The sequence below is a fragment of the Drosophila virilis genome, chromosome 3 (genome assembly GCF_030788295.1).
Source record: "Drosophila virilis strain 15010-1051.87 chromosome 3, Dvir_AGI_RSII-ME, whole genome shotgun sequence".
NCBI classification, from domain to species: domain Eukaryota; kingdom Metazoa; phylum Arthropoda; class Insecta; order Diptera; family Drosophilidae; genus Drosophila; species Drosophila virilis.
In genome coordinates, this window is record NC_091545.1 from 4284910 (window position 1) to 4307749 (window position 22840).

The following is a 22840-nucleotide window of genomic DNA, read 5'->3' on the forward strand; positions in this document are numbered from 1 at the left end:
ACAGCCATCACAGCGCACACAAAATGCAAATGAGCAGCAGCCACAGCCCAGCCCCGCACCCCGGGTGAAGTCAAGACTTGGGCTTTCAGCAGCTACACCCTACCCCTAGCTACACCCTATCCCGCACACACTCACACCGTCCAACTGGATTTCTATTCAGCAATGCAGCCATAATAAATGGCAACGCTCTCTGAAAGAAAAGTCGTCGCGTAATTAAGAAGAAAATCCGTGAAAAAAAGGGCAGAAAACAAGACATATAAGAGTTCTGCTTCGAGTGCCAATGATGAAATACCCTATATATATATATATATATATATATATATATATATACATATATAAAGCAGATAAAGATAAGGACATGTGTGATATATTTTTCACAAATTATTTAATGGGCTTTAAGTTTTTAATATTTTCATAAATTGCAAGCATTTTGTACTAAAGCATATAAGTATGTATGCATATAAGTATACGTGATTGTGTGTGTATGGGCGTGTGTGTGTTAGTGTATGTATATACTTATGTGTGCGCGTACATATGTTTTCAATACCAATCGCAGACCAAGCTTATTAGTGCTGCACATTTAAATGAAACGCATTTCTGCCAAGTGCTCTACTCCTCGATTCTCAAGAATTCAAGTAGGCTTTGCCGAAATTCTACAACTTGTGGTGGAGGAGCAGGAGTCGGTGACGCAGGAGGAGGTGGAGCAGGTAAGTCGATATGTATGTAGATGGATGTATGCAGGTACGAATGTAGGTTTGTATGTATGTATTTATGTATGTATGTATGTATGCATGTTTGAATATATGTATTTATATGTGTGCATGTAGGCATACAAACATGTGTATCTAACATATGCACACTAACATATATGCATGCATGCATATATTTATATATGTAAAAATGCATGAAAGCATACAGATATGCATGTATATCTATGTGTATGTATGTTCATATATATGCATTTATGTATGTATGTGTGTATGTATGTATGTATGTATGCATGTATGTTTATATAGGTATTTATGTATGCATGTATGTATATATGTATATATGTATGTTTGTATGTACGTATCCCAACATGTATTCATACATGTACGCATGCAGGCATGTTTTTATATATACAAAACAAACATGCATGCATGTATGTACAAAAAGATATACATATATATGAAAACTTACAACTTAGCCAAAAATATCTTTAAATCTCATAAATATTTAAGAAAACTATAATCGTATTTTCTTAAATGCGTTACATACTTTACTCCACAGCTGTAACACCCGCTACGAGTATGTAAAATAAAAGTCCAGCGGGCATGTCTTTAATTTCCATGAAGTCATGAAAAACTGTAAATAATGACGAGCGTCAGCTTCAAAGCGCAACTAAATCAAAAACGCTTAAAAGTCCAAATCCACCTCCCCTCCCCCTGTACCCACCAACCCCTGTAAACGCCCCTCCATAATCTTAAGCTCGAAGAGTAATAAAAACCAGCGACAAGTTCGCAGCGTCAAAGTTTTTCCGTGCGCCATTTAAATGAAAACGCAATTTCGAGAGTCGAAAAGTAAAAGAAACAGCAAGAAGAAGAAGCAGCATCAGTGGAAAATGATGAGGAAGCAGAGAGAAAGAGAAAACGGAATGAAGAAGAAGCAACACACGTTAAAGCTGATTTGCATAAGGTACGTGAGTGAAAGATGTTCCCAAGGCTTTTGTCTGCTGTCAAGGGGCCCAATATAAAAGGCAAAAAGGCGTGGTCAGAGGAAGGGAGGGGGCCGGGCACGCAGGGGAAATGGCTTGACAAATATATGAACAGCATTCGACGGCGCAACGTTGCCATTTGATTGAGGCACTGCCACGCCCCCTCCATCCGACCTACCTATTCAGCCAAAAAAAAAAGTTGGCAGCGCCTAACATTTAAAGGAAGCTCCTTAGCAGCTAAGCGACCCCTCCCCCCTGCCCTAGGTTCAGACACAGTCAACGCCACCTCGCCCCCTCCTGCTCTCTTCTTGGCCTGCTCTCAGTTCAAGTGCACGCATTTTTCTGCTTAAAAGCCTCGACTAATGCGAGGCGTCTGCTTCAGCCGAGCGTTCCGAGCTGCCTAAACCCCAGCCCCATGTCTCTGTCTCGACGCAGCAGAGCGTAACGGTATTTGTATATATATCCATGCGTGTGTGTGTGTGTTTGTATGTGTGTGTGTGTGCAAAGTGTATTTGCTTAGGTCATATCACGCACAGCGCTGCCAGCCCCTTGACTTATTCAGCTGTTGCCGCTTCGACGCAGCCAACAACAGGCAAACTATACCCTAAGAAAACAACTGAATTGCTGAACGACTAGCAGTTACCCTGTACTAATCTAGAAAATTAACGGACTGTAGACTGATTTATAGCGCTTAATTGGAAGCATGCTTCAAAAACTAAACTCCACATTTTTTTTCTGAAATAACAGGGTACAATATGTTGATTTTCTTGCTGAGCTGCTTTTGTCAACAGCAGTTTGCTGCTGCTTGTTAAATATGTAGCTCTAAGCTAAGGAGTTATATGTTTATATTTACAGGGTATTTCAAATGTTCTTTTGCGAATTTCCTTGAATATGTTAAATAAGAAGTCAGCTAGAAAAAGAATAAAGATTAAAGAAGGTCTTGTCGAAACATTGGAGATGCGCTAAGAAAATCAGGATCAAGAGCTAGTTTGTTACTTAATTACAGGGTATTCGACAGGTTTTTGTTGTCCGATTAAATATTCAAAGTTCAGTTTCGCATGAGTTGCACCTGGACATTGCATTTTACTTGATTTTCTCTAAAGTGCAGCATACTCCTTGCTTTGCCTGTTTGCAGGGTATGCGCGTAGCCTGCATTTTGGTTGAACGATTGAACTAATACATTTGAATGCTACATTTGAATTTTGTTATTGACTGCACGCAGCTGTTGTTGCCGCTACTGCGGCTGCACATGTTGCTGCCGTACGTTGCTGTTGCCAGTTGCTGATGTTGCACGTTGTTGTTGCTGTTGCTGTTGCTACTTTGCGGTTGCTGTGCGCACAAAAGTATGCAATTAAATTGCGAACTACTAAAAGTGAAAAGCATTTCAATTAATGTTGCAGACGTTGCTGTTGTTGTTGCAACTGTTGTTGCTGCTGCTGTTGTCGCTGTTGCTGCTGCAACGTTAATGAGCGCCAACTTTAAAAGTCACAACGGCAACTGCAGACAAAAGCGCACGTCACGTTGAGTTGTGTCGAGTTTTGTGCCATAAAACTGAATTATTGAAAAGCACACGTTTCACTTTTGTCTGTCTTCAAAGAAATGAAGTCAACAGCAGCAGCAGCAGCAACAACAACTGCAGCAGCAGCAACAACAACAACAATCACAAAAGTTTTGCAAGTTGCCTCGCGGCAACTCGTTGCGACGGCGTCGTTTACAAGCAAACTCATACAACTTTCTGCTGCCGGCGTGCACCAACACTTCAGGGCACAATGCAGCAGCAGCAGCAGCAGCAACAACAGCAGCAACAGCAGCAACAACAACAGCAGCAACTGGGCTCAAATGTTAATTGCAGTTTTTGAGCAGACGCAAGACATAATTAGAGCTGTTCATTGTCTAATGTATCATGGCATTTAGCAACCGAATATGCAACACGCCCGTCCCCTTCACCACACGCTCTTGAAGGCGCAGCAAGTTGCAAGCGTTGCAACATACACCCACACACACGCACACCAAGTTCAACAACACGCCCTCGAAATGTGAATGACCTCGAATGTCACGTTGCACTGTGGCAAGCTGAGGGCCAGTCGTTGTGTGTGTGTGTGTGGCAGTTTGTCGCAGGCGCAACGGGCGGCGGCCAAGATTATGCAGCCAGCCTGTGTGCCTCGACTGGGCTGCCATTTTATGAAACAAAAAGCGAGCAGCAATGGCAAAGCCAAGTAAACAGGCAGCTTTTGTGGCAAGCTCTGCCAGCATTGTCCAAGGCAGCGACAACATGCAGCGCATAATCAGCCTCATCATCAGCAACAAGAAGAAAGGCCTAGACTGTCACAGTCAGAGACCAGCAGCAACAGCAGCAGCAACAGCCGCCCGCAGCCTTTTGGCTTTGGCAAAGTGAAAAGGAAAGAAGAAAAAAAAAAAAAAACAAAGAGCCTGCGGCTGCCAGGAGGCATTGCTGGGCAGGCATACGCTGTAGTTGATCTTTTGCTGATAACTTTGGCTTTTTGGAAAAAAAAAGCACGAAATGCCAGGCTAGATATCAGACGTGGCCCGCTCCGGCTTGTTAGCCAAGTGGACAAAGTGGCTGTGGCAATGTTGCAGGCGACAGCGCACAAAAGACAAGCCAAAGAAGCGACACTAGCAGCAGCAGCAACAACCACAACAACAGCAGCAACAATCAAAAGCAACCGCATAAACAAAAAAAAAGAAAAACTGGATACGCAGCTTAATTATTTTTAGCCAGGCGCACACACAAAAAGTGTTGCATACAGCCAGGCGCCAGTCAAAGCTCAGGGATCAGTCAAACGCAAATTGAAAAACATGGAAGAAACCAGAATGACAGACTAAAAGGTACTGTCTACTTCAAAATATCAAGTGCCTTAGGCTGAAAATCGATATTTATCGATGTTGGTAACGTGAAGGTCTCTCTGGACAGAGAGCCTTCTTATGTAAGAGCTTCGAAAAAATCGATATATATCGAAACTTAAATATGACGAGTTGCTTTTTATATTTTAAGGCGATAGATGGACATACGACGTCTCTTAAGCTAAGAGATATGAAAATAGATAGATATTTATCAATATTGAGAACTTCATGAGTTACATTTCTAATCAATAGGCCAAGTCCGAGTTACAACTGCATAATACTCATTTTACTCAACTTCGATGGGTATAGGGTATAAAACTGATGATATAAGAATGCGGCAAGAAACTTGATGAAAGAACTGAAGAAAATTGCTTCAATAAACGGTAACACTGGACGTATGCGTTATATATTCAGAGCTGAACAAGTTTATCGATGAAAACCTATGACTTATGAAGTTTTTGCTCAAAATATTCATATTTTCATGCACAAAAATTGAGCATGAAATTTATGTGATATGTATCTAAGCAACTTCTGGGCATATTTCAAATATTCCTATTAGTTTTCTATGTAAGCTCAAATATATAAAACAAATTATTGCTGACACTTTAAAACAAATTTTTTAATTTATTTATTTATTCAAAAGAAGAATAGAAATAAACGTCAAACGCCTTCAAAAGTATATGAAAAAATATAAAAAAATTTATTTAAGCTTAAATATAATATAATTAAAACAAAATACTTTATGCCACGCTCTACAAACTCAATTTTTTTGGCTCTCAAACAGTTGAAATAAATGCAAATATTGAATTTAAAATATGATTGCATATATTGAAAAAGAAAAAACCAAATAGATTTTCTCGCTTCAGGTGTTCAGATTTTAGTTAGTACATTACATAAAATATATATATGTATGTACAAAAAAAAATATAGTATATTTATATGTAAAACATTTTTGGTGCTGGCAACAATCGAGAGACAGACATTTGGCTGTCAAAGGATGCTGCCGCAAATGGAACTCACCTCGTATGATGTACAGGATCAGGACAGCCTTAAAAAGGCTGTGTAAATCCATTTTTTATGAGCACTAATGCTTTCCATTACATTTTTTATGTGTGTATTTTAAACGCCGAATTTCGCTGGTGTTTTTTTTTCTGTTTGTTTGTTTGTGTTGCTTTTTTCTCTTTCCCTTCCTCTTTGCTGTTTATTTAATTTCCTTTTGTTTTCTTTTGGGCACACATGAACAGATTTACGCTGTGATTGAAGCTTTTTAATGGTTCTGTTGTTGTTTTCTTTTTTTTGTTTTGTTTTTGTTGTTATTTATTTATGTTTGGCGCGCTTCGAAATTCATTAAAATGTTTAATGCGGCTGAAGGCAGCGCTAGAAAGCTGTTAGAAAATACCGAATATTTATGTGATTTGCACCAAGTACTTAGTTCGACGAACTTTGACCCCGGAATTTACAGTGATTTTTCAAATGGCAAATGTCGGTGCTCTTGCAAATGTTTTAAAGCTGCGCAGTTGTTGTTGAAGTTGTTTTTTCCCTTTTTTTTTTTGCATGCAACGCTTTTGATTTCACTTGACGACAGTCAGTCAACTGTCAGCGGGGATATTAATCATGTCACACACACAGTCACACACACGCACACTCACGCACACTAGCATGCACACACACACAAGCACTTGAGCCCGTCGCCCAGTAGAAGCAAAGATAAACGAGCCAAAGGCTGGCGTTACCCTCACAGCGCAGTGCAATATACTATATATATATGCATATACATTTTCCTTGATTTTTGCCCAGAGTTTTTCCCTAGTTTTTCCTTTTTCCTGGCTGGCTTTTGCGCCCCTTTGAGCGCATTTTAATGCGCGCCGGCAAAAATTATGCATCAGCGCGAAATTGGAGCGCCATAAGTTGAGCTCAAGTGAACAGATATCATGCTCCTAAGCCTCCCTACATGACATGCAACCCCTCCCCTACCTCCCTTTACTCCCTCACTTCTCCTCCGACACTCTCTTTTTCTCTCTCTCTCTCTCTCTGACTAAACACGTGTGTGTGTGTGTTTGTGTGTCTGCTCGGGTTGACATGACATTAACTTGCCCTGTGACCAGTCCAAAAATTCCACCAGCACTCCCCAAGGTAAGATCCTGTATGTTGTGCAAAACTAAAAGAAAATTCGTTACGGAAACTATGCAAAAGGGACAGCCGCTTGATAAGAAGCAGAAGAAGAAGAAAAAGAAGTGTGAGGAAGAACAAGTTTGATAATTGCCGTCGGCTGCAACCGACTGTGCCATACTCTGTTCAAAGGGTAAAAATCAGTAGAACTCAGTCGAAAACGAATTAACTTGATTGTTGGGCTGGTGACTCACAAACTGTAAGCTATGATTTTCAAACTATAAGTTTGAAAGTCTGGCATTCATCTAAATCAGTCAAAATGAGTCTATCATTTAACTGAAGACTCCGAAACTGTAACCACACAGCCAATGACTTTCAAACTGTGATTTTAAAATAGAAGACATTTTCTATATTAATAGGTGCGTGTTGTAAGGTAGAAGTACGATATGTGTACAAGTTTGGGCTCAATTTAAATATATTACCTATTGTAAACACAAGACAGTGGCTTGCAAACTGTGGTTTCGGGATGAAAACATTTTTCTAATCTGTGGGGTCTGGTTGTGCTAGACCACAGCATTTTTAGACTGATCTGTAGGAATTCTAGTTTTTGGAGTTTTTCGCCCCTTGCTGGGGCACTTCTAAAAATATTTATCACTTTCTTTGGGAAGTTAATATATACAACAATGTATAAGAACTGTCTCGTGCCATGCGAGCAGACATTGCACGAAACAAATATACTCGCTTACGCTGTGCGAACAGGGCACAAAATAAAGGACACTGCACAGTAAAGAAAAAAACTGTCAATAACGATAAACTGAAGTCAGCGACTGGAACTGAGACCCGAAGCAGCAGCAGCAGCAACAGCAGCAGCAACAAAAGTGCCGTTTAAGCAACATGGAAATTATGCCCAGTGCGAATATCAACGGCAAACACTGTGAAAATCTTTCCTAGAACAGTTTTCTTTATGCTTTTTTGTTCTGTATTTTCATGCAATTTTTTTTTTTTTTTTGTTGCTTTCTTGTTTTTCGGTTTTGGTGTGTGAAAAATCATGACTTGGCAATTATGCGGCAAATGTGCGCACTGGGCATGCACAGCGGCAAACAAAAGTCAGATAGAGAGAGTGAGAAAGGGAGAAGTGGAGTAAGAGAGAGAGAGAGAGATGGGGGAAAAGCATAAATATTACGCATACGCCGCAGTGCACTGGCAACGTTTGCTAAATTGCTGGCAATTAGTCGAAAGTGCGACAACAACAACACAGCAAAAGGTAGAGGAACGACAAAAAAAAATATATACGGAAAATTATAGAAAATTGCATGCCTAAGCAGATTTGCCTATGCAATTCGAGTCAAGTAAGCCGTAACAAATGTGTAATGCCAACCAACACGTGTGTTCCCAAAGACAATAACAACTGAATTTCAATTACAAATAAACGCAGTTTATACTGTAACACATATATATAATATAATAATATAAAAAAGTAACTCAATATCTGAAAGCTCCTAAAAGTATGCTTTAGACTTTCATAAAACATTTTGGCGAATTGAAAGCACGTTTCGCTTTTATTTCGCAATACTTCAAGCTTAGCTAATAAATAACTTGTGAATCAAACAAGATCTGTCAGTTTATGTATATTATGGAATCTGTCTAACTAAAGCCTCATCTACATTATTTACTAGTGATGGGAATTTTCTTCATTTTGGCTCGAAAGCCTTAAGCTTGAAGTAGATCGCACTGCTCTCGCCAGATTTTAGGCGTAAACAAAATTTGGAATGTAAATTAAATAAAACTAGAAAAAAACATTTTACGAATCAACTGCGTATTGCTAAGAAAAAACCAAACCGAATGACAGTTTATCTTTAGACAATTTCACCTCAATTTCGACAACTTTTAGGCACAACTAAAACTTTGAATGATATTTAAACTAACTAAAATAAATTTTATTTAGCGTACGCTTAAAAAAAAAAACCAATGCCACTTTATCGAAAACTCTTTCGCCTCAATTTCGCGAATTTTCAAGCGCAACAGAAACTTGGAATGTGAAAAGTACTTAACCAAAGTAAAGTAACATGAGAGCGAAGTAGTTCGTATAGATGGATTGGAGTCTTTGAAGGCTCAGCAGAAGACTTTGTGCGCTTTTGTCATATGCCCTTTGTAAGCGCTTCTTATGTCTATTTCACTTAGCTGCTGCTCGTTGCGTCTTGGCCTTTAGCAAAAAAAAGGGCTTAAACACTTTGCAGTCAAGTTGGATATATTTATATTACACTTAACGTTGTCGCCGTTGGCTTTTTGCTGAAGCGGCCTGTCTGACGGCCTGTCAGCGGCAATTTGTTGCTCGATGCCAGCACGATATTTGCAGCAAAGGAACGCGACCATCCAGAAGACACTCACTCAAATACACACACACACACACACTCGCGCACACAAACAGAAAGAGAGAGAGGGCATACACGTCTGCAATTTATAGACTTCGACACTTTGGCAAAAATTGCTCAAGTCGGCGGCGCCTGTTGCCAAATACGTGATTTATTTTAATAGATAATCATTACGCCATCGATTCCGAACATGTCCGAAACTCCATTCGCTCAGCTTGTTGCATGTGGCACGGCTGACTGCCGCCTTGCCATGTACGTGCGTCAATAAATCAAAAGCAAATGGCTTTTAGTTTATTGTTTTGCGTGGGCATGAGCGCCAGAAAAACTAAGAAGAAAATATAGGTGCAGCACATTGCGCATACGCCGCGTGGGCCGGGCCTTAAATGGTCTGCATGCCACATGCCACATGCTGAATGCCACATGCTGCATGCTGCAGGTTCATTCACATGCCTGCGCACTCGTATTTAAATTGTGCCATTATGCACTCGAAGCTACCTCCGGCCAGAACCCTCTCTCACTAATGACTTTTTATATGGCATCTCGCATCTCGCATTCCGCAGCAGCAGCCGCTGCCTGCGAAAAGGGTTGCCCGCAGAAGCAAAAAATCAATACAATGCCGGGGCCAGCGTGTCCTATGGACCAGGCTACACAACAATGGCCGCAACAACGGCCGTTGCCAGCGTGTTTCCAGCCTCTGTCTGTTGCATTGTAACACTGGCCGACCGAGGCCAGACCCGGACCCCGTCTGTCCCGCTGACTGGCCACAAACAAATGCAGCGACGAGACAAAACACTATCAAAAAAGAAAAAATAAAAATAAATAAAACTTTAGCAGAAAATCAATAGACCAGAAAGCGAGAAATATACCGAAACTGTGCACTGAGTGCTCCACAGCCAACAAAAAGCAGCAACAACATCTAGTTGCATATTATATGCATATAATAGGACTATATACAGGAACGCAAACTTGCGACAGACTCGCATACCCTGTTTGATACACATTTGCAACTTTGTTAAACTTGATAAGCCTATTTTGAATTGAAGGGTCGTCAATTTGCAATACTCTCTCTCCTTGAGCTAACAGCTAAAACCAGTTGTAAATTATAAGCTGCAGAAACTGTAATTGCCAATTTTGGTGTATCTAAGTATTTTTTTGGTATTACAAATGCCCGTTGTAATGAATATATTGTAAGCCATAAATATTTTCATATACAAAACGCGGGCTAGACATTCAATTCTACTCAAAATGTGCATCTATCAAAAATGGTTCGATAAATGCAATGATTGGGAGAATTGGAGTTATTTCTGAATTGGGGGCGGGGTCTACCCCAAAATTTGTTTATCTTAAAGCTTAATAAGGCTCAGTTTAGTTTCTGTTATATTAGAATTTGCAGGTTCCAAAATGGCAACCAGTTTTCAGCCTTGTTGAATATGACAAAGGTACCTACTAAATACCCTACATTTTAAGTTAAAACCTTCAATTTTGAATTTGAATTGATCAGACGGACTTGCAGACAAACGAACATGTCTAATCTGACAGGAATATAGACCACAATAAGAGTTTTTTGCCGAAAGGCAGGCCGCTAGCCTTGGCTAGCCATATATTTATAATTACAGGGTATATTAAATATGCAAATGCACTCGTTGTTGTTGTTGTTGTTTAGCTGCCTGAAGTGCACATAGAAATCATTTAAAAACAGCAACGACGTCAGCCACGCCGTCAGATAGTGTGGGCCAAAGCGGGGGCAAAGGTAAGAGGCAAGGTAAGCCAGAATCGACCTGGTGGATGTGCCTCTGTGCCACGCCCGCCCCGCCCACTATTTAGGGCAAGGGGTTTGTGCTGTGATTCAGTGGTAAAAAATTGAGTTCAGCGTCGCCGCCGTCGCTGCATAACACACAAAATGGGTCTAAAGTCATAAACTTTTTGCACATAGCAGCTGATGCCAGTGTTGAGTAGTTCTTGTTGCTGTTGTTGTTGTTGTTCTTGTTGTTGTTGTTATTGTTGTTGTTGCTGCTGCTGCTCAGTGATTTTTCCTTGCCTTTGGCTTTTACTACGCCACACTCTGCTGGGCTTTTGTTTTTTATGACTAACGAGCAAAATATTGGGTTAAGTAAAATGTGGGTAGAAACTAAAGAGAAAAGCTATTGCCAAATATGCAGGAAAAGGGTGAAAATACTCGAGCCAAAGTGCAGAAACAATAGTTGCGTTGACATATTAAGTAGGCAGCTGCCAAATAAGCTCGTATCGTGCACATAGAGGCAAAAAAAAAAACTGAAGGGAAAGCCTTTGAAGCTGTCAAAAATATATATCAAATGCTGCAGAGCCGAGACAATAGCTCGAGCTATAACAAAAGCCAAACACTAGCCTACAAAATTGAAAGATATTATTCACTGTAAAGAAACCATATTTTTCTTTGAACCAAAACAGTTTGTGAATGAAAAGCGCATGCAGTTAACGACATAAGACAATCATCGATTCATCAAACAGAAGACATTTACTTTGTTATATTTCCCAATCAGTTTAAAAAAAAAAACGCTGCTCTTTTGTATAAAAACCAGGTATACAGACAACATTTTTTAGCTTTGCTGGATATCCCAATAAAGTTTGTTTAATTTTGAACCAACGTTTTCTGTTGGCTTGGTTCAAATTGTAGCTGACCTTCTTTATCATCTGGCAACTTTATCACCTTCACGTTTGATTCATAGTATTAATTGCAATTCTGAGTTTTCACTAATTAAAAAAGTAGCTAGTTTTCACTTAGTAAAAAAGTAAGTAGCAGTAATTGGGCTGCAAGGCTCAGCCAAGGCTCAGCCCATAAAAGTATGCTACATATTTTAGTCCAGAAGAACTCTTAACTTGCCCCAACTTGAGCAAATGCTTAAGTTTTCCCGCTGCGCTGTCTGCCAACGAACGCTTTTTGCTTTGGACCTTTCTTGACATTTTGTCGGCACCTCAACGCAAAAACCCCCCTCACTGCCCCCCTCACACTGCTGCACATCAATCATGTCCATAGACAGACATAAACATAAATGCGAAAATTTTAAATACCAGCAGGCAGCTCGCGAGCTTTTGCGCTGAAAATGTCACACGCCAATCACAAAAAACTTGTTTGCCAGCCGAGCTCAGGTCGTAACCAGCCAAACAGATATACATATTCACATACATTCATATGTCTATATATATATATATATATATATATATATATATAATATATGTATATATATGAGGGCTCATTCATATATCAACTTGATATCTCGGCGCCCTTTTGGCATTTGTTTTGTGCAACACTTTTGGGTCGCGTCTGTTTTAGGGCTGTCGCTTTTGACAGCCGGTGGGCGAGAATCATGAAGGGGAGTTGCGACACGGGGGGAGGAAAGTGTAGGGGGTTGCGTGTAGAAAACAGGAAATAGGCTGCATTTGGCTTGCCAAAAATAATACACCCTTGCATTTATATACACTTTTATAACAAGAAGAGTGCTATATTTATGTGACGAGTCGGACAAAGTCAACTTCATACACTCAAAAAAATGCTAAAAGAAAATTTATAGAGTAAGGCTACAACAATTAAGAATCTCTAAATGTTAGAACAAGTTCGTGTTGTTAAAAACAATTTCTAGCTATTTTCTAAATATTTTTTACAAAGGAAACAAGTCTCAAATTCAGTAAGAAAATTTTGCTGTGTGCACAGAAACTGTTTGAATTGTTGCTCCAAGCAAATGAGCTTCATAATTGCCGAGTTTAGTTTGGATATACAAAAAAGATGGAAAAGAAAAAACTGCAATAAAATGTAGACAACAGTTGCCCACTTCGAAGGATTGTTTCTGTAGCTATGCAATATATATAGCTAATATGTTTGATCAGGATGTCTCTCATGTCCTGAAAGCATATTGAAGCTGATATTTACTAAGTTTGGTTGGGAAATTTTAAAGAAAAGAGAAGACATGAATATATGAAGAGAATATATTGTTTCATATATGGGTTGGCTTATCTTTGGTTAGGATATCCTGGAAACGAATAAAGAAGTTCATATTAAGACCTAATTTAAGATAAAGTGTTCCTATTGCAGCTGTGGGACTTATAGGCAGTCTGTCAGAACAGATAGTTCCTTTGGCTATATAACAAAGTGATCTGCGATCTATTAGCCTGAACAGGCAGACATTTCTCTGCTTATCTAAAATCAAAGCTAGCTTTAAAGCTGGGCTGTTTGTTTGCCCAAGTGTCTATTTGCAGCAGACAGCGAGAAGGGTGAACATTTTTGATGTCATGCCAGATGTTACACAACACGTGACTAAATGAACAGAGCCCAGTGAAAGGGTATATGAACTGCAGCTGGCTTGCAGGCAACTCTCGGTGTGCATATTTTGCTGGCGGCGCGAAAGTGATTTCTTAATTTGTTACAACAAACTTGGCAGTCGCATTCGCCCCCTCCCTCTGTTCACTTACAACCCCAACTGTGTGTGTTAAAGTTATATGAACTTTCTTCCGAGTGGAAGTTTCCTTTTCTAGCTCTGGCTGCCTGCCTGGCTGCGGTACGTGACTTTTGTGGTAAATGATGGATTAGGGTCGACAGCAACGACACAAGAAAAAAAAGTGAAACTTGCTGCGCCAGCTAATTAATGAGACGGCAACAAACGGCGTCGCATTCGCAGCTTTTATTTTTTACTACGCACGAAGCAAACTTTGCATTGCGCATACGCACATTGCGTATACGCAGTGTGAGCCGCTTCAGCTGTTGAGCGAGTCTTATATATATGATAGTAACTGTTAACTGTTAACTGGATGCTGCACGGCAACAAATTTAAATAAACCAAACCATTTATCGTACGTTGCCGGCTACAACAATTACTACGACAACTACTACGCACATGGGCGGCCATTTTGTACATTGCGTGCGTGTGCGTGTGTGTGTGTGTGTGTGTGTGTGTGTGTGTGGTCACTTCCGCATGAAATACGAGCGATTTTTACTACACATCAGCAACAGCAACAGCAGCAGGCGGCAGGCAGCAGGCAGCATCAGGCGACACACTCGTCTGTGTCCAGCGTGTGTATGCGCCAATCGATAAATTTTGTGTGCGTGTGCGTGTGCGTGTGTGTGTGTGCAGCCTCGTGTGTGCAGCATATACATATATATATAGTAGTAGTAGTAGTATATAGTGTGCATGCCGGCACAGACAGATTTATAGTTTGTCATGGCGGCAACGTTCAAAATAGTTGCATATATAGCCGAACGCGCCGCATTTTGCAGCAGCTGCAGCTCGTTTCCTAAAATCAATAGGCAACCCCAACCTCCCCCCCCCCCTCCACTGCCGTCTCTTACCCTGCGGTCGGCCGGCATAAGGATTATTTATGCCTGCCTCTAAGCCTGAAACAATGCTGCCTCAAAAGTCGCCCTAATTGCAGTAAATAAGTCACTTGGCAGCTGCCTGGCTCTAATTGCACGGCAAAACGCAGCTCGACATCATGAACGAACATTTTCAAATTCCGAGCACAGCTCGCAAATATATAAAGGAAAATAAAAATAAAAACAAGGAAAATGTCAAACAATTAAATGGCAATTACGAAAAGGTTGCAAACAGCTGCAAAGTCAGACGCAGGACGTGAAAGGACGTCGTCGTTGGCTACGTGAAAGCGTCGCTAAACGTGTCTTTCAATTTGCCGGAGCTCGAAAGGATTGGGGCAGGCACTTAATGGGCGACACACGCGCCACACGTGAAGACGCGGCAAACACTAAGGCGGCTGGTTTACATACGCTTCAAGTGCCGCACGGGCATATGCCTTATTGATGAGCGGGTGGGTGGTTTGAGGGGTCGATGGGTTGAGAATTGTGGGGCAAGCTAAAACAAAGCTATGCTTAAAGCATTTAAAATGATTATGAGCACAAGTTGTAGGCAATTAATCCTCGAAGAAATAAACTAAACTGCCTTGGGTCGTAATAAAGTCCTTATGTGCGACATACTTGAGAAAATCTAAAGCTATAAAGCTAAATCGCCTTTCTATGCAGTTTCAGGGAACCTTTCTTAAATAAACTTTTCTTAGGAGAGCCTTCAAAACTTTCTCGAGCGCCAATGAACGTTTCAAAACCTTTTCTAGAACTCGCGTATTGCTGAATATTTCAATATTTCTTAAATTTCTCAGTCAACTTTTTTATAGAATGAAAAGCTTAATTATATTCGGAAAATCTTATTTTATTTTAATTACGTTTGTTGTACAAGAAATTAGCATCCGACGGATGTATGATAAGCCAGGGAAAGGATTTGGAACTATTTTATATGGCCAAATAATAAAGATGGCCATGCTTATAGAGCCTTTGCTGTATTTTATTTTAAGGTAATGCAACACACTTGTAAAATAAAAGCAGGTTTCAAATTATTTCCCACTTAAGAGCAATACAAACTGGTAAAATATACACTGCGAATACATAAAAACAAATACCAGAATTTCATAAAGGTTGTCTGCCGCATGTTAAATTTGCAAGCAGCATTAACATGCTGCGTCGCATTCAACTAGTGGAAAACCGGCTTTGAAACAGAATTCAAGCTACGAGCTTTAAAAACTTGCCAGAACTTTTGCAAACGCAAAACCCACTATTAAAATGTAATTTGAGTAATGCTCTCGACGTATTAGATAGTCATTTAGTAGACATTCACTCGATACATTGTTGCAACGTGCAACATGCGGCAAGTTAAAAATAAAATCCATTAGAAGCGCATTTAAGTCTTGAGCTGCCATCAACTAAACGAATTTGCATGCAATTTGGCCAAAGACACTTTGCACTTTGCGCGTTTACCAACACGGGCGACAACAGCAACAACAACAACAACAACAAATTCAACAAAGTTGTAGCTGCTGTTGTTGTTGTCGCTTGATTTTTGCACGTTGCTGCAATTCAATTTATTTTCAATTTGCGCGACAGGGCAGAAGCAGGAGCTGGAAACAGGGGCTAAAGTCTGGCGGAGCCAGCTTTCATTAGACGCAACTTTATCAACGGGATTTTGCGCGTAAAGCATTTCTTACATGGCCTTTGTTATTGTTGTTATTGTTATTGTTGTCTTGTTGCCGGGCGCTTCGTTCTTTTGCACTGCAGTTTCTCGTAGTATCTACACCAATACACACTAACACACGCACACACACGCACAGACGTGCAATGTATTTATACAGCGCGCACGTTGCCGTTATATTTGTTGTTGTTATTGTTCCAGTTGTTGTTTGCTGTTGTTGTTGCTGTTGCAGTTCGACAGCTATTGCACTTTGCCACCTCACACGCTCTTTCGTACACAAACTCCACAGACTAGCTACAGCGCCGGCGCGCTCTCTGCCAACGCAGACAACGGTAAATTGAATAGCTGTCACTCTCTATGAGTGCGAAAGGAAGGAGACTAACACTTGCCGCTCTGGTAAAATGAGTGCAGGGCCCAGGCACAACCGCACGCGAGGAACGTCGAACAGCAACTGAATTCACATTGTGCTAGCCAAAGCTGGAGATGCCGTTGCCGTGGACTTTTTGGGCACGTGGATGCTGTAAACCAGTGCGCAGAAGCCACGTGGCTACCGATGCGACGTAGTAAAACGCGTAGTAATTGGATGCCATTCGAATTTCATTCATTCCAGAATGCAAGCGCACAACTTTGGCCTGCACGCCATTTGATCGTAGTGCGCGCTTCTGGCGATCTGGCAACGCCACATTTGGAAAGCTGTCACCCAATTGCTCAACACTGAACAATTGTTTGTGTGTGTTTGGCAACGAAATGTCAGAGCAGCAGTATGGCTATGCTCAATTTTGTGGACACCTTTGAGCTGATGGCATTCAATTTTCATGGGGACGAGGAGCAGCATCATCGTTTCGTGCACGACGCCAAGCTGCTGATCGATGCGATCGTCAATCAGCTGCACAAGAACAATTCCATGTTCAAGGACTATCTGGGCGAGCTGCGCAAGACGGGTAAGCCTTGCGGGCAGACACACACTGCAGTCAATTAATATAATGAGGCAGGCTCTCGTTTGCAGCGGCATTTGTTAGCCAAATCAATATGGATATGCCACTGGGATTTGAGATATTCCTGACCATACGGCTGCCCATCGCACTGACGCCCAGCTTTAATGAGAAACAGCGCAGCGTTCAGCTCTACAGATCAAATTATACGCATCCGTTTTTCTTCGGCAACGCGATAAATCCCAAATGCATGAATCTGCGTCTGCAGCAGGATCTGCAGCGCGCCATCGCCCAGGTGGCCTGCATAGCCGGCTATTGGGGCGCCATATACGACATCAAGTACACGGCGCTTAGCTATAATCGTGTGCCCTTTGCCCATCAGGTGTTCGCCGCGGAGCGGGGCGCCCACAATCGCGGCATACGCTTCGACTTCATTTTGGCTTTGGAGTTTGATGGCGCCGAGATGCCGCTGCCGGCGTACTTTGAGGCGCCCATTTGCTACAAGTGGATCGCCTACGGCCTGGTCGATGTCAATCAGAACCTCAATTCCGCCGACTGGGGCGTCCTGTTGCCCCGTTGGCAATCGGCCAATATGGGTCTGCGTCTGCGTTCACACAATATGCTCCTCCTGCTGCATCGCCTGCTCTACGCCCAGCGTTGCTATTGCTTTGCGGTGCCCTTTCTGGTCAAGTTCTGCTTCTTCATGACCACGGTTGATTTTGGCGAGCGCTACAAACGCATGAGCGTCGCCCACCTGATGGTGACTGTAAGTTGGCAGCTTCTTGGGGGCTCCCAATCTGGATTAGCTGCTAGTCTGATGCTCTGTTCACATGTTGAGTAGGCGTGTATTGGCTTTTGTTATGTCCGTCTGTCTGCATCCTAGAGCTAGCGATGGAAATCATTGTCCGCGTCTGTTGCTTTGCCCACTTGGAAAGGGGTTACAGAATTAGGTAGTTGAACTCCTAACGAACGGGATGGGCATTGGCTTTTCCAGTTCCCAGTGACCAGATTTTTTGGACCCAAAATGGAATAGACAACCCAATTAATCAGATTCCTTACACCCAAATCGTGTAATTAAGATTTACTATTGGAGACCTCTTAAAACTTGCCCCCACTAAAAGTCGATGCTTCCCCAAGACACAGTTTGAAAGTCGTTGCATTGGGATTACAATCTAGGAGTAAATAATCCAGATTTTATTGTTTAGATTTTTCTGAAAACCTCTTAAAGATCTGATCTATGCCCACATATTCTGAAGCTCACAGTTTGACAGGAACTGCCTGTGGGCTTCAGTCTTAGTTTAAGCCATCCATTGTTCCGGCTAACATTTGCTAGAGCTATCAAATGCGATCTCCTGAAAAGATTCGTCCCCGTCCACGACCAACATCTCACTTATAGCAAAAATCTACCAAATCTTACCTAGAAGTTCGAGTTGCACTGGGGTACAGTCACCCACCGTGAACAGAGTATTGCGCAGTCGGTTGCAGCTGTCTTCCACAGTTCTCTCCATTCTCTTGCAGACGCTGGGTCATCAGGTCTTTCGCAACTACTGCGAGCTGATCGTCAAGTCCACGGCGGGCGATCCCGCCTCGAACATAGCCGCCACCATGGAACTGCGCGAGCAGCAGGCGCGCGGCAAGGGACTCTTCGCAATGCTGGCCAAGGGCCTCGAGCTGAACATGATCAGCAGCCGGTTCATATCCGACTATTTTCAAATCGATTATCTGCCCGTGCGGGCATCGCCGCTGCCCTCGCCGGCGCTGACGCCGCCGCACCAGCAGCAGCAGCAGCAGCAGCTCCCGAAGGGCAAGGCGCCACCGCCGCCGCCTACTCTACCTCCACCCCCGCCACCACCACCACCACCACCTCCTCCTCCTCCGCCGCCACCGAGTCGCAAACGGGGTCGCAGTCTTTAAAAAATATATAAACGTAAAATCAAACTACAAAAGTTAAATTGTGCAGAACGTGGTGCAGCGATGGGTTTGCACCGCCCCGGGCGGGCAGGGAGTTAGGGAGGCGCCTATCTCCTGTCAGGAGGGTGTTGGTAATGTTTGAATTAACTGTAAATTGGGCAGTCCTTTGTGAGGGACAACGCACCGTCTCAAATCTCGGTAATAGCGCAACTTTTATGCCCAAAATAAGTGGAACTGTCTGAACAACATCAATGCACACCCATAGACCCCCCCCCCCCCCCGGTCTCCTCCTCACACACACACACACGCACACACAAAAGTTAATAAAAGCCAACTAAAAACTAAAGCTCTGTTGAGCTACGTGTCCTTGTTTTGCCATGCCCACCCCTTAGCTACGGCCGTGTCTGTCTGTCTGTCTGTCCGTGTGGCAAAAAGTTAAATTGCAAATAGCTTGGGCTGCTCCAACACCCTTCACACCCCCTTTTTTCCGGAGCCGGAGGAGGGGGCGGGGACTGGAGCCAGAGGCGACATGAAATTTTAGAAAAATTTGCTTTTATTGTTTGGCAAAACAAAAAACGGGGCCAAAGGAGCGCAAAAAAGGTAGCCCGAACAGCTAGGCGTGGGCGCATTAAATGCAATCACACACACACGGAAAGAGGTAGAAGTGCACGACTAACAGCTACCCTGTAGTCAGAAAAGCTTAAATCCCTGAGACTGCAAATCGATAGCTATCGATTTTGGAGGGGAATAAAACTGGCGTTTAATCAATATAGAATCCATACACCCTATCTAATCTATATTCCTAGCTATAATTATCTTCAGGTCTGAAAATCGATAATTATCAATTTTTGTGGCGCAAAACAAGCATTCACAGAAAAAATTACCAGCTGTGCTGTGTATGATGTACAAGAACCCAAACACTAAGTTAGAGTCTATATTTCCCGATTAATGATGAAAATGTCCTAGAAAGCGATATTTATCGATTTCTTATGTTAAGCTGCGCAATATAAAATTATCGAAACTCTATACACGCTATTATCTAAAGACAACAAACTTATCTTTAGCTATAACAATAACCTATTTAAGGAACATACGCTTTAGTGACCGATATTTATCGATTTTTTAAATGGTCACAGCAGCTTTGACAGTAAAATTAGTACCAAATTTGTTTTTTCTGGTGATTATTATCGATTTTTCTGGCATAAAGAAACCTCTTTGCGTATTGCAGAACCTTCATACCGATTTAATGTCTCTTTCTGGTCGCCCTTGCCTGCTCCCACATCAATATACCCTCTTTACATGGGTGCAGGGTATAAAAAAGGGTTTAGAGTTGCCACAACTCTATATACACAAATATTTATCTGTATTGTTGTTTTTGCCGAGTCACGGCTTAAAAGTTTTTCGTTGCCAGCTTTTTGACGTTTCATTGTTGTCAACTTTTAACTGGTTTTTTTTTTTTTTGTAAATGTTATAAATTTTTTTTCAATGCAAATGAGCACGTTATTGTTGTTGTTATTGTTGTTGTTGTTGTTGTTGGGGTGTATAATTTGGAGTGCAAAAAGTGTGCGTCAAATGCAATTTGTATTTATGTTTTAGCAATTATTATGGCATTCTTTTTTTTGCCATATCTTGTGCATTGTTATAAATTCAATTAAAGCTGTTACGCATGCCACGCCCCCCGCCACCACCGTATCCGCCGCCGCCGCTCTGTTGAGTACAAATGCCTATAATTGCATTTTCAAGCTGAAATTTTGCACTCGGATATAAAATATTGAAACCCGATAACGAGGTGAAAGTGTTAATTTGCCGACCGTGTTGCAAATTTGATTGGCAATCGAGAAATTATTATTGCATTTTGCTGGCACTCGTTGTTTTAATTGCATTTCCTTTCTCTCCCCTTCCCACAAAAAAACAAAAAAAAAAAAAAACTCAAGGCTTTAAAGCTTAAAATTGGCATCAAGACTTATAAATAAATGACGGCACATCGCCTGCGAATAAATAAGCTGGCCAACACGAGCATTTATGCAAATTCATTCCAGAGAGAATCATAAATAAAAATAATAAACAGCAAAATTCATATCATAAACGCCTCAAAGACTCTTATTGAAAAACCAGGCCAAGAGCAGCTGGCAAAGTCTTGAATTAAAAACAAGAAGCTCAGAGCTCAATCGCAAAAGCTTTATAAAACGAGAAATTACCTAATTGAGTCTTTGAACCGAAGCACCTTATGAAATGGAAAAATGTGTGAAATGTTTATAGACACAAAATTTAATCTGAGAATTTAATAAAAAGAAACTTGCAGCTCAAGCTGAAAAACATCTTTGGCATTTCAGTTGCTCTATAAATCGTAAATTGAAGAAGTAGAGCTCGTCTCCTATTTAACTTAAGAAAATCCTCTTTTCTTCCTCTTTAAAACAGAAATATCGATCACCCTTCTAGGCGATTCTCAGAATCTCTCTCCCTCTGTTTTCGTGTTAGCTTCGTTTTCTCGCTCTTTTTCTCCATCTTTCTGCCTGTCGTTCCCTATGCTATACTTTCTCCCTCCCTATCTATTCCTAAGCTCTCGACTAGTCGCCTCTCTGCGATTTTCATGTCTTTAACTAAGCCCCTCAGCACTGCTTCAAAGATGTGTATATAAATTAACAGTGCTCCATCAAATTTGAAGTGTTAATGCAAGAGATCTTATTTCTTATAATATATAATATGCACAGCAAGAGACTTAAAAGTGGAAGATGAAATCATAAAATTGTTGCCCTACAGTTTTATCCTGGTTGCCAAACTCTCAATCGACCTCAAGGGTGCTGCCTGTTTATCCATTTTATCGGCAGTTACGAGATATATTTTAGGGGGAAAAACAGCTCCCAAATGGCTCGATGGCTGACTGGCTGGATGACTGACGGACAGCATTCGCATCTTTAATCAAAAAATAATTATGAGTGTCGGGGGAGCTGATGGTGGTGGCAATGAAATTACATTTGAATTATGAGACAGGAATGGGTCGGTGGCAAATGGATACCCAAAGCAACAACAAGTTTTGCAGCAAATGAGCTAAGCGAAAGCCAAGTGAAATTTGAGTGAGACGAGCGCCAGTAAGCGCCAGAGAAAAGATGGCGCAAATAAAAAGCAACAACAGGAACAACAGCAACAACTGTGGCCGCAATTTACGCAACAAACAGAGCGCTGAAAATTGCTGGGACAGGCACAGGGACAACCGCAAGGACGAAAAAGTTTATGCGACAAAAAAAAAAAAAAAATAGAAAAACAACGACAGACAATTAATTTGTTTTGCAACACAGGACACAGGACTTGCTGGGGACAAGGGGCAAACAATTTCGTGCTTGTTGGCAAAGAAAATTTACGTGCCAAAGACAAGTCGCTGGACAAACAAAACCCGGCAGCAGCTGGAGCCGGAGCCGGAGCTGGACCTGAAGCTGGAATGGTCAAACATTTTACGCTTTTTGTTTAATTAAAATAGCAACAGGAAGCAGGATACTTAAAGCAACACCAGCAGCAGCAGTTCGCAGGACCTCTCTCCTTTTTTGTGAACTCGGCGCTTTTTCAATTACGCTTGCATTGCATTTAATATTTAAAAAAAATAAAAGGACTACAACAACATTAGTTTGCCGCGCGGCGGCTGTTTGCTGCGCTTATCTGCAAGCCGAAACCGGAAACGGAAGCTGCTGCAACTTCCGGTCATGCAGTTAACTTTTATTTGCCATGCACTGGCTTGCCTCTTGCCTTCGGCTTTAAGTGCACTACTCTAGGCACAGCTACAGTGAAGGCTCGCTAAAGCGAGCCCCTGCCAAAAAGGGTTGTCTCTTTTAATTAGTGTTGTGAGTCCCTCAAATGACAATATATCAATAAGGAGAATCTACTCCTAAGCTACCATAAAAAGAATAAACAGTTTCTTGTGCTGAGAGCGATGCTTGAACTAATTTGCATAAATTAAAGTTCAATCTTTTT

At 41.6% G+C, this 22840-nt stretch overlaps 2 protein-coding genes across 8 annotated transcripts in view; one reads left to right on the forward strand and one right to left on the reverse strand.

Annotated features, from left to right (window-relative positions):
- The window catches only part of Dscam4 (Down syndrome cell adhesion molecule 4), a 53402-nt gene extending 36877 nt beyond the window's left edge, over positions 1 to 16525 (reverse strand). For 3 of the 7 annotated variants that reach the window (XM_032434456.2, XM_032434459.2, XM_032434460.2), the window contains exons 1-2: positions 16418 to 16525; positions 5576 to 5940 (exon numbers count right to left, since the gene is read on the reverse strand). In XM_032434456.2, the coding sequence (XP_032290347.1) occupies positions 5576 to 5627 (52 nt within the window). In that variant the 5' untranslated portion in view covers positions 5628 to 5940; positions 16418 to 16525. Of the gene's footprint in view, positions 1 to 5575; positions 5941 to 16050 lie in introns of all 7 variants that reach the window. The other 4 variants (XM_070207776.1, XM_015175468.3, XM_032434457.2 and 1 more) reach the window with 4 other exon arrangements.
- Positions 16526 to 16737: 212 nt separating this feature from the next.
- LOC6624551 (uncharacterized) lies at positions 16738 to 19203 on the forward strand. The gene is made up of 3 exons (XM_002046373.4): positions 16738 to 16975; positions 17041 to 17732; positions 18485 to 19203. The coding sequence occupies exons 1-3, from the start codon at positions 16798 to 16800 to the stop codon at positions 18878 to 18880; spliced, it is 1266 nt and encodes a 421-aa protein (XP_002046409.3). The 5' UTR covers positions 16738 to 16797; the 3' UTR covers positions 18881 to 19203.
- The last annotated feature ends 3637 nt before the right edge of the window (positions 19204 to 22840 follow it).

Coding starts and splice junctions, on each gene's coding strand:
- LOC6624551 (XM_002046373.4), top strand. CDS start 16,798: ATGGCTATGCTCAATTTTGTGGACACCTTTGAGCTGATGGCATTCAAT. Junction 16,976..17,040: donor GGGCGAGCTGCGCAAGACGG/GTAAGCCTTGCG, acceptor TCTCGTTTGCAG/CGGCATTTGTTAGCCAAATC. Junction 17,733..18,484: donor TCGCCCACCTGATGGTGACT/GTAAGTTGGCAG, acceptor ATTCTCTTGCAG/ACGCTGGGTCATCAGGTCTT.